The sequence below is a fragment of the Zootermopsis nevadensis genome, unplaced genomic scaffold, assembly GCF_977971745.1.
Source record: "Zootermopsis nevadensis isolate Lab colony 2312 unplaced genomic scaffold, Znev_1.0 Znev_ptg000061l, whole genome shotgun sequence".
Lineage (NCBI taxonomy): Eukaryota > Metazoa > Arthropoda > Insecta > Blattodea > Termopsidae > Zootermopsis > Zootermopsis nevadensis.
Window position 1 is genome coordinate 4,306,587 of NW_028259192.1, and position 18,337 is coordinate 4,324,923.

At 39.0% G+C, this 18,337-nt stretch overlaps 2 protein-coding genes across 4 annotated transcripts in view; one reads left to right on the forward strand and one right to left on the reverse strand.

The window, feature by feature from the left end:
• The window catches only part of LOC110834304 (uncharacterized), a 36,851-nt gene extending 19,589 nt beyond the window's left edge, over nt 1–17,262 (reverse strand). For both annotated transcript variants that reach the window (XM_087340129.1, XM_022073308.2), the window contains exon 1: nt 16,972–17,262. In XM_087340129.1, coding sequence (XP_087196255.1) covers nt 16,972–17,083 — 112 coding nt within the window. In that variant the 5' untranslated portion in view covers nt 17,084–17,262. The remainder of the gene's footprint in view (nt 1–16,971) is intronic.
• LOC110834321 (protein obstructor-E) overlaps nt 1–18,337 on the forward strand; it is a 241,000-nt gene that overhangs the window by 128,995 nt on the left and 93,668 nt on the right. The gene's annotated exons all lie outside the window — the stretch shown is intronic.

The following is an 18,337-nucleotide window of genomic DNA, read 5'->3' on the forward strand; positions in this document are numbered from 1 at the left end:
TGCGAAGAAAACCATGAGCGGATTTTCAATATGAAAACCACAAAAGTTTTTTTTTTTGAGACATCCTTTTAAAATTTGCTGTTTGTTTCCTGGTCGGAGTTCATAGTTATTACCTTCTTCTGACTCGTAAGGTACGTGCAGTATAGTTAAACGGGAATTTCCATGAAATGTAACAAACTGGCTACAGTTTGAATTCTTCTTGCGTCAGAGGAATAATAGCTAGGGGGAACGACCCCGCAAATACGCCCCATGTGAGCGACGTATGTGAGCTTGCAAAAGATAAAGAATTGTCTGCGCTTGAGTGTTTTTTTTTTTTACGAAAATAAAACCTGTTTGACTTTAGTTGTCAGCTGCATTCAGATAATGTCCTACGCCTTTTTGTTCAGAATTCGAGGAAACTGGCGACTGGGATTTCTGCGAATTTATTTAATTTAGAACAAAAGTAATTTTTAGATTTAGATATCTCAGCGGAGTGGACGTGGAATTTGAGAGGTATTTCTTCAGAATTACTTCTTTTGGCGATATACTTCTGAGACGTTTATAACCTAAATTTAAATTTCTTTGTCTCAGGCCGACTGTTTGCCATAATGTCCTACTTCCCATATTAACAGACATGTTTTCAACAGTGGAAGTCATGTTTGTGCGATGTGTGGGTTGAATTCATTCTAATTAACACTGTACTGACTGAATCTATAAAAGGCAAGACGTTTCTTGATCAGCTGAGCGAGTATCAGATTCTAAAGGTGGATTGCGCTGTGGGTAGTTTGACGAGAATCCTGCCCACGTACGACGAAGCAGACTCCGGTTTTGCGACTCTGCCACAAAGCTCTCACTTTTAAGGTAACTTGTTCGGTTCAGTGCATTGCTCTTTGGCTTAAGCGATGGAAGAATTTTTTTTTTTTTTTTGCAAGGAATATTAATAATACCCACTGAAGCGGGCAGACCTGCCGTTAGCAGAACGATTGTGCACACAAGATTAGAAAAGCATTAATTTGCCTTCAATTTTGGAATCGTAATCCAAAGAAATAGATCTGTTGCCTTTAGGGTTTCAAAACAGTAGTATTATGAATCGTGAGGAATGATTAAGATCGAGGGTATTTGAGGATGAAATGCTTATAAAATTTGGATCTAAGAGGATTAAGAGAAAATTGCAGAATGAGGAGCTACATAATTTATGGTCCGAAGCAAATACACTAAGGGCTATCATATCAAGGACCGTGAGGCTGAATATATAGCATGAGTGAGATAATGGATCGTGCTTACAGGATTTTGGAAGGAAATTCTGAAGGGGTTACTTGGAATGTCGCGCTGTATTCAGCTAGCTCAGGACAGAGTACTGTGGCGAGCTTTTGTAAACACAGGAATGAACCCTCCATAAAAGGACGTGAAATCTTTAAATTAGACATTCGATTATCATCTTGAAGATGGCGATGATCGTCCTGATGATAAAGACAGCAAGGACTTCTGAAACGTCGATAAACTTCTACCAGATTACACGGCACAACAACCCAGAAGACAGCCATCTTCAGTCTTGTAGCCGTGAAAACCTCAAATCCCACATGGAGTCGCATTATCAAATGAATGTTTTGGTTTTGGGAGGAGTGCCACGAGGTTGACCCTTCTTTTGAATTATGAGTTGAAGTTTAATTTTGAATAATGTTCGGTACAGGGGTTTGAGGTCAGGCCCTTTCCGTGTCTGTCGGTTGTATCGGAGACGCCTGCCCTGCTAGTCGCTTGGTGCCGAGACAAGCCCTAATTGGCGCTGTGATGTACGACGGTAAATACGCGGGTAGAGACTGAACAACAAAGCAGCAGTTGTTAAGACTTGGATTGGTTGTCTTCCGCCTTATGCTTTGAATTCCATTCAGGATTCAGAAGTTAGGCCTAAATAGATTTTTCATCCGTTGGTAGCCATTTTCATTTAATATTGAATTTACCATTGAGTTATAGGCTATATATAACATACATTATTAAAATTGTTGTGATAATTGTGGACAAATTAGTACATGTTCCGACATCATCACCGCCTTGAGAATCTGAAATACCAAACATGTTCCCGCTGTACAGAGTCAACTTAAAGGGGATTCACCGCGTCATTAAAAGTACTTAACCTTACAAAACAAATGCGAGGTGTCTGGAGTGAGAGCCAGTGCTCTTAAGCATTCGTGTGTGTCTCTGTCTTTTTTTGTCCCGAAAGCATGTTCCTGTCATTTCAATTATCCTGTCCACTTATCCCCTCCGGTTGACTGATAAATTTTTATGCCATGTAAATTGCAGTCTTATTTTCGTTTTATATTCAATTCTGTGTGCAAATTTAGGCACAGCAAGGTGGTCTAGCGGTTAGAACGCTGGCCTTGTAATCCTGGGGTCTGGGGTTCGAGTCCCGGCGGTGCCCGAATTTATAACTTGTGTTGGGCAAGGCCGTGGTCTAGGCAACACGGAGTTTTCCTCCGTGGCATCCCAACAATTACTCCATTCACACACAGAAGAAGGCAATGTCAAACCACTTCTGGATCATCTGCCAAAAACGTATATGAACAGGTCCCAGTCCGAGAAGAGAAAAGGATGGAAGGATCCTGTTCATATGGACCTGTCGTCAGACAGAACACTAAATAATAATAATAATAATAACGATTTAAGAACAGTGGAATTTTTTCTTTCTTTATGTCAAATTTTGTTGTATGAAAAATTCTTGAACTAAATATTGTCAGGATTATTGTGTTATATTCAGTTTGGTTTCTTAATGTCTCGGCTGTTTTTTTCAAACGTGTGAAATCGTTAATCTAACACACATTCAGTTTATTAGATTGTTATGCACAATGTATTCAAAATGACTAAAGCTGTTAGTAACTTCAAATTATAACTATTTAAATTTATTTCTGGTAATTTATCCTTGATTTCCTCTTCGGTATTCGATATCTTTGATATTATATTGTATATCTGTATTTTGTGATTTAGACTGCCTTCCAGTGTACTCCTTTGCGGATGTGGTAATAATTCTTATTCTTCTCTTCATGCCCGTTACGAGTATGACCTCCCAAAGAGCTGACCATTAGCGGTCACAGAAATAATTCCTTCTGCATTCCTCCGTCTACAACATAATTCTATGAGAGGATTACCATCACAACACAGTTGCTAAATTTTACTTTTTATATTTAAATATGAGTGGAAACTACCCACAACGGACAGTATTTTAACACCTCATGGATAGCGTTTGAGAAAATTCTGGGTACCAAGACCATATACCCGACATTATGGTACTTTATTTCTCTAAACGTAAGTAGGGTCAGTGTCGCGCCGAGTCCAAGGCACAGGGAAATAGTTACGTCATGAGTTATCATTCAATACTTTACATTCAAATGACGCTGGTTTAGAGACAATAAATCATTGTCTGTCCTCGAAAGGCGGACAAGCGTAAGACGATGCCTGCCGAAAAACAGAGGATGCATGACGTAAGTACATTTCTTCTAACAAGAATTTATTGTCCGCATGTAACCCATTCTAAAACCTCTTGAAGAATATCTACAAATAGTGACGATAAAACTTCCTGTCAGATCTGTGTTCCAGGTTCTTGTTTGTTCTGTAGAGACCATTTTCTGTACACTGACTTCCATCTGATTACATAGAATTGTCAAAATACTTCTTCAACATGGTCAGACTCTTTCTTAAATTTCGTAAAATCAATTTTTGAATAACCTCGCCCGAAACGTTTTGGATTATCCATTAGGTAATGTGGGCTTACCTGCAACAAGAAACTTCCTTCCAAGACGTTGTTCGCCATTGGGGTTGAACCACCCACTACCTTAAAAATCACTAACAGGCAACCAAGAGTTCATTGCTACATCTGATTAGCTTGAAGTCAGTGCCAAAATTTTCTCAGACATCTGAGAATCCATAGTTGTTATTCTACGTTGAAACTGTCGCGGAAAATTCAACATTTTGTCGGCTCACTGTACACTAAAAGTAGGTCTAGGTGATCGTAAATCTATCGCTTTTTAGTGAAATTCTGCAATAGTGGAGTCAGAGATCAGACCGCATGTGAAGTGTGTTGTGGCCTCTGAGAACCTTATACCTAAACATGCATTGTAATTGGGAAATTGTAATACAAGCCTTCGGAAAATGATTTGCTACAAATTGTATATTCATACAGAAAGAATTTTCTATAAATCTTGTGTTGGACATGTAAAGATATTTGCGCGAATTAAGTCCACCATATTTTCAAACTCATCGCCACCGAAAATTTTGTACGTACTGTACCGCTGGCACCGCTTTGATATTTGGCATTGTCTTTAGCCTGAGATAAGGCAAAGCTCCGATATGTATTGAATGTTAAGCATGACTCAGGCAGTGAACAATTCTCGTCATGAAATTTCGGGTTTTCATCGCGGCGAGTCTGGCAGCGTTGGATTTGAGGTTTTAACGGCGTTGAGTCTGAAGATGGGTGTCTTCTGGGTTGTTGCGCCGTGTAGGCGTAACAATCCAGAACACAACCACCTTCACGTTGGCGGTGGTGTAACACCTACTTGTGGTAATGTCGCTAAAAGACAGCACATAAATTTCGGCCGAGAAACTGACGTTCTTAAGACCTCTGTTACTGACTTCATCAACATCTTCTGGCCAGGAAAGATACAAAGAGGATATTTTCCAGAGCGGCAGTAAGATCATATTTAGTCAAATGCATGATGATCATAAGAAATACATATTCATGCCACAATTCGCCCAAAATAACGCTTTAAAATTCCGTTTGCGAAGGCAACCCAATCATTTGTTAAATCTCTTCTACTTAAGGCTAACTGATCGCACCGAAAGAATCTTTGGGAACAGCACAAATAGTAACTGGTTTCAATAAAATCTTCTCGTGCAATCAGCCGCGTTAGCTGTTTACTGTAGTAAACCGACGTTTCGGGAAAAACTCTGTCCCCCATCTTCAGGGTTGTGATGTGACTGGATCCTCGGAAGTCGCCTGTTATACAGTCACATGAGAACTCTGAAGATGGGGACAGAGTTTGTTCCCGAAACGTCGGTTTACTACGGTAACCAGCTAACACGGCTGATTGCACGAGAAGATTTTATCGATTGTACTCGCCGCGAAAGTTGCAAATCCAATAAATGGTTTCAGTTTAACCTCGCCAAAGCTCATGACTGTTGATATTATCCGATATTTTAAAATTATGCAAATCACGAGCTTAGCGGCGATAAGTTTAAGAATGGCATCCATTGGCGTGCATCTAACATAATTCACATACATTTTATTTTATTTACGTATTTAATAAAGTTGTTGTGATAAATAAATTAGAATTTCTGTATGCTGATTCCAGTAAGAGGTGTCTGTTTTACTTCATGCTAATAACACGTGTAGTGCACGGAAAAGTTAATAGTATATTAATATAATTCTTTACGTTATTCTGCCACAGGCCTGTCTGCGTTATTCCCAAATGTCTGATACAAACTAACCTCACTTTTACTTAAATGTTTCTTTAAGATCTATTTTAATATTCCCCTCTATACGTCTAGGTCTGTCGACTGAAATATTTGTTTCTTAGATACTGCCAAGGAGTCTGCACAAATCCAAGGTCTCTGTAGCATTTGCAACATGCAGATCGCATTGTCAGTTACATCATACTAAGCCTACTGTGTACTAACCGTAAAAGGGAACAAGTACATTTTATTCTATTGACTTATTTGGTAGTACTTACTCACCGGGAATAAGTTATTAGTATAAACATAATCGGTCTGCGTTTAGTTTGTCGTAGATATAACCTCAAAGATTTTCACCATGTCATATTAAAGATTCTTGAATCGTAAAATATATTTCTTACACGAGGGCAAAAGTGTCTGCCATGAGTCTTCGTAGAATTTTCGTTCTTCGAACTATATTGCCCATTAATTACCGTTGTCAGATTGAAATTAAATGGAAATGTTAGCGTTGTTTTACGTTCTACAAAAATGCACCTCTACATAGTTTTTATATTTTTCGGAACATCTGCATCCTTTGAACATTTCAGGACACGTAAAGACTGTAAAGTATGCAGACGACTTAGTAGTATTGGCGAAGGAAGAGGAGGATTTACAGAACATGATGGACAAGTTAGTGGAAACAGGTAGAGAGTATGGAATAGAAATCAACATTGAAAAATCAAAGGTAATGAGGATAGCACCGAGAGCAGAACCATTGAACGTTGTAGTTGGAAACCAACAGCTGGAGAATGTGGAGCATTTCAAGTACTTGGGAAGCATAGTCACGACGGACGCCCTATGCACCAAGGAAGTAAAAGCAAGGATAGCCATGGCCAAGGCAGCTTTCGTCAAGAAGAGGATACTTCTCACTAGCAAGTTGGGCTTGGAGATGAAGAAGAAACTAGTGAAGTGTTACGTATGGAGTGTCGCGCTGTATGGAGCAGAGACTTGGACACTCAGGAAGAAGGAACAGAAATACCTGGAGAGTTTTGAAATGTGGTGTTGGAGAAGAAGGTGGACGGATCGAGTGACCAACGAAGAAGTATTGAGGAGAGTCAACGAGCAAAGAAGCGTTCTGCAGGCGATTACACGAAGGAAAGCTAACTGGCTGGGACATATTATGAGAAGGAATGGATTACTGAGTGATATCACCGAAGGCCAGGTTGAAGGAAAGAGAGGACTAGGAAGAAGATTGATACAGCTAACCGACGACCTTAAACAAGGAAAGAAGATGACGTTCCAGGAATTAAAGCGAGAAGCCGAGAATAGGGACAACTGGAGAGCTCTTTTTGGGCAGAGCAATGGACCTGTCGTAAGACAGAACACTTAATAATAATAATAATAATAATAATATAAAGCTGCGAAAATTCCATCCCTTCGTCACGGACTTCTCCTAACGACTTGATTAGCTGCCAGCGGTTTAGGTGTACAGTGTGTCCAAAAACACCAGCGAGCTGTTATTCAGCTCCTGATGTTCAAGGACCCTGACATCACAGTTAACGCACAGCGCTTTGCGGAACCCTCTGAGACTCGTTCCGCCATCCCAGCATCCTTAACAAAGGACGTTATCGTGTTGCAAGACAACACCCATCCTTTTGTGGCCCGCAAATTCCAGGAAACCGTGCTCGATGTTCCTGGGGAGGAGACCCATTAGCTGGTGCGTGAGTGGAATGCCTTTCTCAACGCCCATACTGACGATCGCTAAGAAAGATTCTTGAACGAGTTTTGTTTGAACAAACCTAGTATGTGCATGCATATATAAAGACTATCTATGTGTAATGGATGTATCGTGTGTGCGTACGTATGCTTTTTTGCGTATATATTATATATGTGTATGTATGTATGTACTTACGTACACAGCTATTTATGTTACTCGTAAAATTTTATAGGCTCTATATGACATAAACAAATTTTTTCCAAAAAATTTTAATTCAGTACTTCATAGAATATCATTAAAGCTTTTAGAACCAATGTTCTGTTCACGAAGAAGGTGTGAAATACGTACACAGAGACAGAAGGAAAAATACGGCAAGACACGTCTGAAATCAGTGGATAACTCCACGCAACGATTTCTGTAAGGAACCTCCAGTAAGATGTTTACTGAGGCCATCTTCGAGCTACCATATTGTGATTCTAATGTCGTAGGGTACTTTAAAAACTTCTTAGGCTAATGATTGAGCGAAGATCAGCTGTCCATGTCGGTCTGTCTGCCACGTTTCTCACAACAGTGAGACCGAAACACTATTGTTGAAGCAATAATAAATATCTCGGTCGAGTCGTGTTCGCAAGGTCTCTGGTTCAAATCTCGGATCTGAGACAGGCTATTTTTATTATTTAGTGTACTGTCTGACGACAGGTCCATATGAACAGGATCCTTCCATCCTTTTCTCGGACTGGGACCTGTTCATATACGTTCTTGGCAGATGATCCAGAAGTGGTTTGCCATTGCCTTCTTCTGTGTGTGAGTGGAGTAATTGTTGGGATGCCACGGAGAAACCGGGGAAGCCCCCGGAGGAAACCTCCGTGTTGCCTAGACCACGGCCTTGCCCAACACAAGTTATAAATTCGGGCACCGCCGGGAATCGAACCCGAGACCCCAGGATTACAAGGCCAGCATTCTAACCGCTAGACCACCTCATCTTATTATTATTTAGTGTTCTGTCTGACGACAGGTCCATATGAACAGGATCCTTCCATCCTTTTCTCGGACTGGGACCTGTTCATATACGTTCTTGGCAGATGATCCAGAAGTGGTTTGCCATTGCCTTCTTCTGTGTGTGAATGGAGTAATTGTTGGGATGTCACGGAGAAACCGGGTGAAGCCCCCGGAGGAAAACTCCATGATGCCTAGACCACGGTCTTGCCCAACACAAGTTATAAATTTGAGCACCACCGGGAATTGAACCCGGGACCCCAGGCTTACAAACGAGAAGCCAGGACATGAAGTTCTGCTCCAACATCCTGTCACCAGCAAGTTGCTTGCTGCTTCAGACATCTTGCGTTCGTTTCCCGGCACGTTATCTTCTTCCATTCGCCAGCGAAGGTGCGGTGTATCACCCTGGGCAGTCTGGAAGTGTTTCCCTGTTACCTGCTCCTGGATTCGGTTGGTGTATCTAGCTACTTGTCTGTGCAGCACCGCGTATCAGAACTTTTCCTTCTCCCACTATCATTAATCGAATGAAACGACTCGAGGTAATTCGATCAAAAGCGAAATCTAGAAAACACGAAGACGACTGGCCAAGGGGGCACAACATTTGTACCGGGGAGTTCTGACCGACAGAAGCAACCTGAAATAGAGAAACAAAGGGAGAAGGATTTGAAGTGACAAAGTGAAATAGGAAGGGGATTGGACTGGAAACAGACAGGATAAAGAACGAGGAAAAAAAAAAAAAGAATTTCACTTAGAGATTTTATCCGACTTAACACATCGTCGCATCTTCTTCCAGGTCTTCTTAATTGTTCTTTCCGTCGGGGTTTAATTTAACAAAATTTTGTGTGTATTTTTATTTCCATATCCAAGCTAGTTATCTGGCCTATCATAACCTTTATTTGATCTCCCTAACAGTGTTAAGATAATTCCATGAATCAAGGATTTTCTTTACTGGCTTAATCCATTTCACGCCAGCTCAGTTCTACGGGATATTATGAAATGTTTCGTGGGATTTTCCTCTCTACTCTGTCTTGAAATAGGCCACTACCGCTCCCTTCCAAATCCCTACATACTATTTTTCTTGAATCTTCCCGATCTCATTTGATGGTATATGCTATCTGATAAAAGTGTTTGTTAAACAACTACAAATCAATTACATTTCAGTCAGTAAATGAATGGCTACGAGCTGTAGTATTGAGGTTCGATTACCGACAGGGCAACGAGTTTCCTTCACCAGTCCAGATAACCTAAACACTAGGTCCAGGCCCAACAGACTGTATGTCACATGAACACCAAATGCGGTTTCTCTGTCCGTAAAGCGATCGAAACGCGGAGCCGACCACTCAGTCTGATACCAAGATTAAGGATGTGTGGATACTTACCTCCACAACGTCCATACGCCATGGTACGGGCATAAATTTCACTCATTGCTTTTCGAAAGATTCGTGAACTATGACAAAGGTTATGGACTGAATATTTTGTGGTGTGTATCGATAAATTGCCATGAAATTTGTGGGTAGGGACTGAAGTAAACAACGAAAAACCAGACGGATTCCTCTCTGTGAACATTTGATAAATCGAACGTTACGTCACAACCAGTGAGAAATAAGGAGCTCCACGAAGCCAAGAGAATACAAAGTAATACTTGCCATGCATAATAAGAACAAATTCAGATTCCTTATTTGTTTACATGCATTGTTTGTTGTCATATTGTGTTTGTATACATCCATTGTTTGTTGTCATACTGTATTTCTTTACATCCAGTGTTTGTTGTCATATTGTGTTTGTATACATCCATTGTTTGTTGTCATACTGTGTTTCTTTACATCCAGTGTTTGTTGTCATACAGTGTTTGTATACATCCATTGTTTGTTGTCATACTGTTTGTTTACATCCATTGTTTGTTGTCATACAGTGTTTGTATACATCCATTGTTTGTTGTTATACTGTGTTTGTATACATCCATTGTTTGTTGTCATACTGTGTTTGTTTACATCCATTGTTTGTTGTCATACAGTGTTTATATACATCCAGTGTTTGTTGTCATACAGTGTTTGTATACATCCATTGTTTGTTGTCATACTGTGTTTCTTTACATCCAGTGTTTGTTGTGATACAGTGTTTGTATACATCCATTGTTTGTTGTCATACTGTGTTTGTTTACATCCAGTGTTTGTTGTCATACAGTGTTTGTATACATCCATTGTTTGTTGTCATACTGTGTTTCTTTACATCCAGTGTTTGTTGTCAAACAGTGTTTGTATACATCCATTGTTTGTTGTTATACTGTGTTTGTATACATCCATTGTTTGTTGTCATGCAGTGTTTGTTTACATCCAGTGTTTGTTGTCAAACAGTGTTTGTATACATCCATTGTTTGTTGTCATACTGTGTTTGTATACATCCATTGTTTGTTGTCATGCAGTGTTTGTTTACATCCAGTGTTTGTTGCCATACAGTGTTTGTATACATCCATTGTTTGTTGTCATGCAGTGTTTGTTTACATCCAGTGTTTGTTGTCATACAGTGCTTATATACATCCATTGTTTGTTGTCATACTGTGTTTGTTTACATCCAGTGTTTGTTGTCATACAGTGTTTGTATACATCCATTGTTTGTTGTCATACAGTGTTTGTATACATCCATTGTTTGTTGTCATACAGTGTTTGTATACATTCATTGTTTGTTGTCATATTGTGTTTGTTTACATCCAGTGTTTGTATACATCCATTGTTTGTTGTCATACTGTGTTTCTTTACATCCAGTTTTTGTTGTCATACAGTGTTTGTATACATCCATTGTTTGTTGTCATACTGTGTTTGTATACATCCATTGTTTGTTGTCATACTGTGTTTCTTTACATCCAGTGTTTGTTGTCATACAGTGTTTGTATACATCCATTGTTTGTTGTCATACAGTGTTTGTATACATCCATTGTTTGTTGTCATACTGTGTTTCTTTACATCCATTGTTTGTTGTCATGCAGTGTTTGAGACAGGCTATACTTATTTTTAATGTTTTTGCTCAGTTTCCACAGACAAATGTTGGGGGAATAACCTAAATTAGGCCACGATCGCTTACTTCGATGTTATATAGTCTGAACTAATAATAGTGATGTTAAATGGGCAAATGAGTTTGTTTCACAGAACTGTATCTGTATTTTGAAGACTTTTCAACTTCTTGGTATTTGTGTTTAAATGAATTCCGAGGTGCAAACGTTTGAGAAGAGTGATCTGTAAGAAAGGAATGTTCACGATGATCGTCGAATAACCTATCATAAAACGCTGAACGAGGGCATCGGATGTTTAAAGATGTGTAATTACCGGAGATACATAACAGAAGCCATTATTAAGCGACCCTGTAATAATGCAATTAGCGTAGATGATCTCAGCACATCAGATTTAAATTGCAAATACGCGAACGTAAAATTTTACCAAGCCAGCCACATGCCTTGTGATTATGACAATTATCGAGAAGAATTTAATCTGGTTCGTGTAAGTTTGAAATTACGCTTACAGAATTGGTGGAGTGATTTTCATGAATGCTCTTGATTCTTCCTTGGTGTCATCGACATCTTATTCTCTTTCAAGGTAAGGTCGGTAATACAGAAACCCACCTTATTAGGTATGAGTAACAAAAACAGCTTTCAGGTTCAGGAACTACTGATTGAACCTTATGAAGAACAGTGATTGTATGCAATGGAATGAAGTTAGCTGATAAATAATCGAAAATGGACTGCCATGGAATGCAAAATGTTGTTTCTGTTTCGTTTAATTGGTAAATAAAACTGTCAGAACAACGCCAATGCCGGCTGAAAAGAGTGCATTGTGACTGGACCGTCTTCCATTGTCACTATTAATAACCAATTCCGTTGAGAAGAGTTCTTATTAAGAGGCTTAATAGACTGAAAGGAAATTTACCGCCTTTGGATGCAACGTGAAATTTCATTACTGTATTCAAAAGAACTGTCACTGATCGTTATATTGAGTCATACAAATCCAAACGACACATTTCCACGTCAATATCTCAAGATGATTTTTGTTATCAGTGCCCTCTACGTCGAGGTCTTCCAAGCGGTCTCTTTCCTTTATATATTCCGATAAAAACTCAAAATGCATTTTGAATTTATCCCATGCTCCTTATCTTTTCTGATTTGTTATCTATATTCACCAAATATTGGAACCTTCCGTAAAAGGCCAAAGATTGTTTAATTTTCTAAGAGGCTATCGGATTTTTAAGAAGGATTATGGTTCGCGTGCTGTACGTGTTTCCAGTTCAGAACGAGAGGTGGGTTTATTCATTCAGCGTGTTGGACACTCAGCGAAAGATATGCAGAATGAAATTCAGACAGAATTTTATTATTTCAGTCCCTGCTAACTTAAAGGGCATTTGTCATATTGCAAGGAGAAACGAAATCATTTATGGTGCACTGCTCTGGATACATAATTCATCAGAAGCAATTCGCATTCTGAACCATACACATTTTTTTTTACATTATCGTGTCCTTGTTGTCCTCCACTCTTCAAGGCTCCATAATCTTCTCATCAAAATTTTGACGTTTTGGAACATGTCCATTCCCCTTTTCTAAGAGTCGTTCCTCCATCCAAAATGTATTTCACTCCATGAAGGTTTCGGTCAAGAAACTGTCCACTTTCTATGTTGTTGTTGTTGTTATTATTATTATTATTATTATTATTATTATTATTATTATTATTTAGTGTTCTGTCTGACGACAAGTCCATATGAACAGGATCCTTCCATCCTTTTCTCGGACTGGGACCTGTTCATATACGTTCTTGGCAGATGATCCAGAAGTGGTTTGCCATTGCCTTCTTCTGTGTGTGAATGGAGTAATTGTTGGGATGCCACGGAGAAACCGGGGAAGCCCCCGGAGGAAAGCTCCGTGTTGTCTAGACCACGGCCTTGCCCAACAAAAGTTATAAATTCGGGCACCGCCGGGAATCAAACTCGAAACCCCAGGATTACAAAGCCAGCGTTCTAACCGCTAGACCACCGTGGCTATCTTTCTATGTTATCCGAAGGTTTATTGCCTTTTTAAGATTAGCCGATAGTATCTATCCTGAATAACACGGAATCATTTAGAATTATAGTTTGTATCCGTTTTAATATTATCCTTACTTTTACTCCTAGGTGTCAATGAATTTCTTCTGCCCTTGAAATTTCTTGCCAACAGTTTTGTGAACACATCTCATCTCTATGTATCTTCTCGATTTGAACAGCTCAATAATAATCGATTAACTCGATAAATGCCTTGGTCTCTTTTAGTCAGTAGTGTGCTGGTGTTTCGGAAGTTTGTAAAAAAAATGAATTAATTGTGTGAATTGTACAGTGAGGATAGTAAAATGTAGGAGGGTCTGATGGGCTAGATATGTAGCACGCATGGGCGGAGGTAAGGTGTGCATACAGGAGTTTGGTGGGAAATCGTGGAAAACGATCACTGGGCAGACCAAAAAGGAGATGGGAGGGTAACATAAACATTGATCTTAGGGATGTGGGCTGTGAGGATGGAAAGTCGATCGAGTTGGCTCAGGATCGTGGCCGGTGGCGGGCTTTGGTGTTGTCGGTGTTGGACCTGATGGTTAGTTAATTTTAGTACTTGAACTGCTTTGCGTATGAGATCGAATTTAATTTATTCTATATGTCTTCATAGGACTTAATGATGTCGGGAAACTTTGTGTATGACTAAAATGGCTCGAACCGGTTAATTACAGTTAGTAAGTAGTCATACGAAAATCGGCATTGAAAGAATGCTGCTATTATTTTGTAGCTAATTATTCCGGGTGACATGATGGTATCATTTGCAATTGAAAATCGCAAATTGTAGCTTACAGCCCTGGAAAATATTAGAGTAGCAGCGTGGTGGACTCGATGTTGAAAGGTGATTTGCGATACACTATAATGTGCATTGCCCGCGGCAGAAACGATGTTCTGGCGTCTCACCAAAACGCGACCACCATGACTCGGAAAATAATTTATTAGAATATTTCGTTTCCAGTCTTCAGCAATTTGCAATTCATCACCTTTTATGTGCTTTAAAAGCGAAAGAACAGGCTAAAGTAGCGATAATCCTGTAGAGATATATTCGTTACGCCACTTCAAATCTCGGCTAGTTTATTGGCAATTCTAATTGCGGTTTTCCGTGGTATTTTGGTAATACATTAAAATACACCACAACCATCTCTTTAAAAGTTCATACTTATTTATAATTGAAGATTTCTGTCTTCTGGTTTGTTGCGCTGTGTAGTCTGGTAGATGTTAACCAACGTTTCAGAGGTCATACTGCCTCCGTCATCAGGGCGATGGGTATGAAGATTTCTGTCTTCTGGGTTGTTGCGCTGTGTAGTCTGGTAGATGATTACCAACGTTTCAGAGGTTATACTTCCTCGCCCTGATGACGGAGGCAGCAAAGACCTCTGAAACGTTGGTAAACATCTACCAGACTACACAGCGCAACAACCCAGAAGACAGAAGTCTTCATACTCACCGCCCTGATGATGGAGGCAGTATGACCTCTGAAACGTTGGTTAACATCGACCAGACTACACGGCGTAACAACCCAGAAGACAGAAGTCTTCATACTCACCGCCCTGATGATGGAGGCAGTATGACCTTTGAAACGTTGGTTAACATCGACCAGACTACACAGCGCAACAACCCAGAAGACAGAAATCTTCATACTCATCGCCCTGATGATGGAGGCAGTATGACCTCTGAAACGTTGGTTAACATCTGCCAGAGTACACAGCGCAACAACCCAGAAGACAGAAATCTTCATACTCATCGCCCTGATGATGGAGGCAGTATGACCTCCGAAACGTCGGTGAACATCTACCAGACTACACAGCGCAACAACCCAGAAGACAGAAATCTTCATACTCACCGCTGTGAAAACCTCAAATCTTACATAATTATAATTCATTAATATCTTGCAGTTTTAATTTTTTAGGGAGACGAAATTAATTTGGGCGGAATTCGTGAGAACATGTCAAAGAAGATGGAGCAAGTACACAAATTTTTATCAGAAAGTTTGAATAGAAGTGACCATTTTGGAATTCTAAGCTTAGATGTAAGGATAATATTAAAACGGATCTTAGAGAAACAGTTTGTGAGGGTTTGGACTGGATTAACCTGTCTCAGGATGTTCTTCAGTAATGTGGGCGTTGTGAAAATATTAATGAACCTGCAGCATCAATAGAATGCAGGGAATTTCTTGATAAACTCTGCTGTAATAAGTTTCTGCACAATGTAGGAGTTAGTTAGTAAAAATTCTCTTACTTTACCACATGTTGTGACGCTAAATCGTTTCGAGGAAACAAAGAAAACATTACGTCAGTTGTCTGAGTGTCTACGTCTGTTAAGAGGAGCAGCTTCCATGACCGAATGTTAATTGTTAATTCTAATTACTTAAATTTCAATCTCAACATTTTTGTCGAAAGTTTGACAAAATCATTTATTTTGCTTTAGGAACAAAATTAATTTTCAAATAATAATATTCACGTGACTCAGAAACAATCTGGGTACAATTTGTTGAAATCTATGGAGAAACAAATTTTTCGCCTTAAGACCTTTATTCTTACGCAGTCAACTCTGTCTCAAGATTATTTTATATAATAATTAAAGGAAATCATTATTTCCTCCTGAATTTCTCAAACATTGTCACGAAGGTAACAGATTATATCCCACATGTACCTGTTTTGCTACAACTTTAAATTACACATTTCGGTATTGAAAGTTTAAGGTAGTTCTGAACAAAAACCCGTCTTCTCTGTTTTTCAAATTGCCAGAACAGCTAGCTCATAACGTTGTACATCTCGATAAACTTTCAACCGAGATTTTTAGGAGCATATCGTAATAATGTGGCAGCTCTCCGTCCGTTAGTTTACAAACAAACAAAGCCTTTATTGGCAAAGACGTAGTAAAATTTGGTGTCTAATTAAGTTTATTGAAATGCATCGATAAATTTAAACTTAATTTCAACGAAGTTGTAAAACCAAATTTAATCTCTTATCAAACAACCAAAATTTTCCATGTTTGATCGCATATATTTTAAATCTAATTAAAATTCTGATGCATTTTGTTAAATTAAATTCACATCGAAAAATATTCCAAGCAATGTCGTACTAACAATATTTGCATTCATGCGCCAACTTTTGATACTTATAACAATTTTTAGAATATTTGTGGAGTTAGATATGAGCCTCAGTTAGAGGTTATGTTCGACTGATATGGAACGTAACTAAATAAGTTTCGCTTTAAAGTCAACCTGTAATTCAAAATGTCGTTGACATCGCTTTAGTAGATGAAACGTGCGAACATAATGCCACTAAATCTCCTGAATAACATAGAATAATTATCAGTAATTTATTTTTCCTAATAACTTTCCCCATACATCAGAGTCCTTCATGAGAAGCTGATAGTCGAAAAGCTGCTTGAGAAACTATCCGCTTTTAATCGAAAAGAAATTTGATTTCCGTTCTTATCAGACCTTGCTACTGAACTTTAAAATAAGTAATTTTAATCCAATTCACATATTAACGTCTTATTTATTTAAAATTTATTTAAAAGGTATTATTTCCTGCTTGATTTCATATCCAACGTGTATTCGTACACCTTTAGATTTACCTACAAAAAAATCTGAAAGAATTTCTCGTCTGTTCGATGCATTCTAGACGTCTCGCCCATTACATTCTCTTTTATATAATTACTCTTTCAATACTTAGTTTGCAGTTTTAGTTATGAGACTCGTAATTACCTTGCTGTATATTCTCTTGAGAACTGTTTTCTCAGAGACCCTTAATTTACAGTAATTTGCTGTAACAAAGTAATCTCGGTATGGGACTTACCGCTGTTAACGTCACCATATCGACCGAGATCGCCGAAAGCGGTCAACGCTCGTGCCTGCTGAGCGACCAAGATGAGGGCGAAGACGACTGAACTCTGCCTTGCGAACTTCATGTCTCCTCCCTAGCCAGGAAAAACTGCACACCGGCACACCAGTGTCAGGGTCGCTGGCGTCGGTTATATTTATAAGGATCCCCACCCGAGATCACACTCCCCTGTTTCTCCCTTCTGCAGTAAAAGAGCAAATTCGCACAAGCTGCCAAAAGAGGGACGCATTAATATCAAAGAACCTTAACCCCACTTTTGTCGGATTAATGCAGTACCGTACGGCTACGTTCAGAAGCCATGAACTTGAGGGGGCAGGTTTAAAATACCATCGATTTATCAGACTCTTAACTTGTAAAACTCCGCCTTGCCTGTCACGTGCTAGTGTATCCAAAGGCGTTTGTACAAAATAATCAAAAGATAGCCAATATGTAAAAGTAATTGCTATTTGTAAATGTTGTAGGTTTGAACATGACCAATGAAAGCGTTTCAAGGATCTGTAAGATGATTGGATGAATGTAACGTGAGTAGCCAATGGGACTGTGTTTTGGTATCGTCATGTTGTGATGTCATGGACCACGTAACCAGTGAATAACCCGGACAAGGACGTAGGTAATCTTCGCGCCAGTGCACTGTGCGTGTTCTCATGACGAGGGCGACCACCTCGTGCGACATTCTACTTCGTCTAGTTCGCAAAGTACGTGCAATTGTCAGGTGGTTATTTCTTCGTGGCTCGTATCTCACCCTCTGCATGACTTCTAGAAAATATGCCAGAACAGCCCTTGATCGTTGCATCGATAGGATGAAGATTTTTGCTAAGTTCAGTACAGAATTTTGATATGGCATTAAATAAGTGGAACACGAATCGTGGTGTTTCATTATTGTACGTCGCCTTTAATCGAATGTTCTACCCGTAAGCAAACTGTAACAAAAGTGTAATCGACGCACATGTAATCGAGATAAGATAGTGTAATTGCGTCATATTGTGAATATTCTAACAATTATTTATTTTTATTTTATAAAACCATAAAAACTGAAACATGTTGTGTAAAGGATGTTCCAAAATGTAAATCGATCAATCGATATGGAACATCAATGATATTTTATTATCTTAATTATAAGAAATTTTAAATATTGTGATATGACGGATTAAAATAAATAAATGTAATCGAGATTCCGCCAAGAAAATATTTAAAAAAAATCACAGAATGTAGAATGAATATTTAATAGAAAATGCAGGTTTTTGTCAACTAGGTTTCACGTACTGGCACTTGATATTAAAATTTTAGCTCTGCTCGGCGTTTTAAATAGTTATATAAGAAT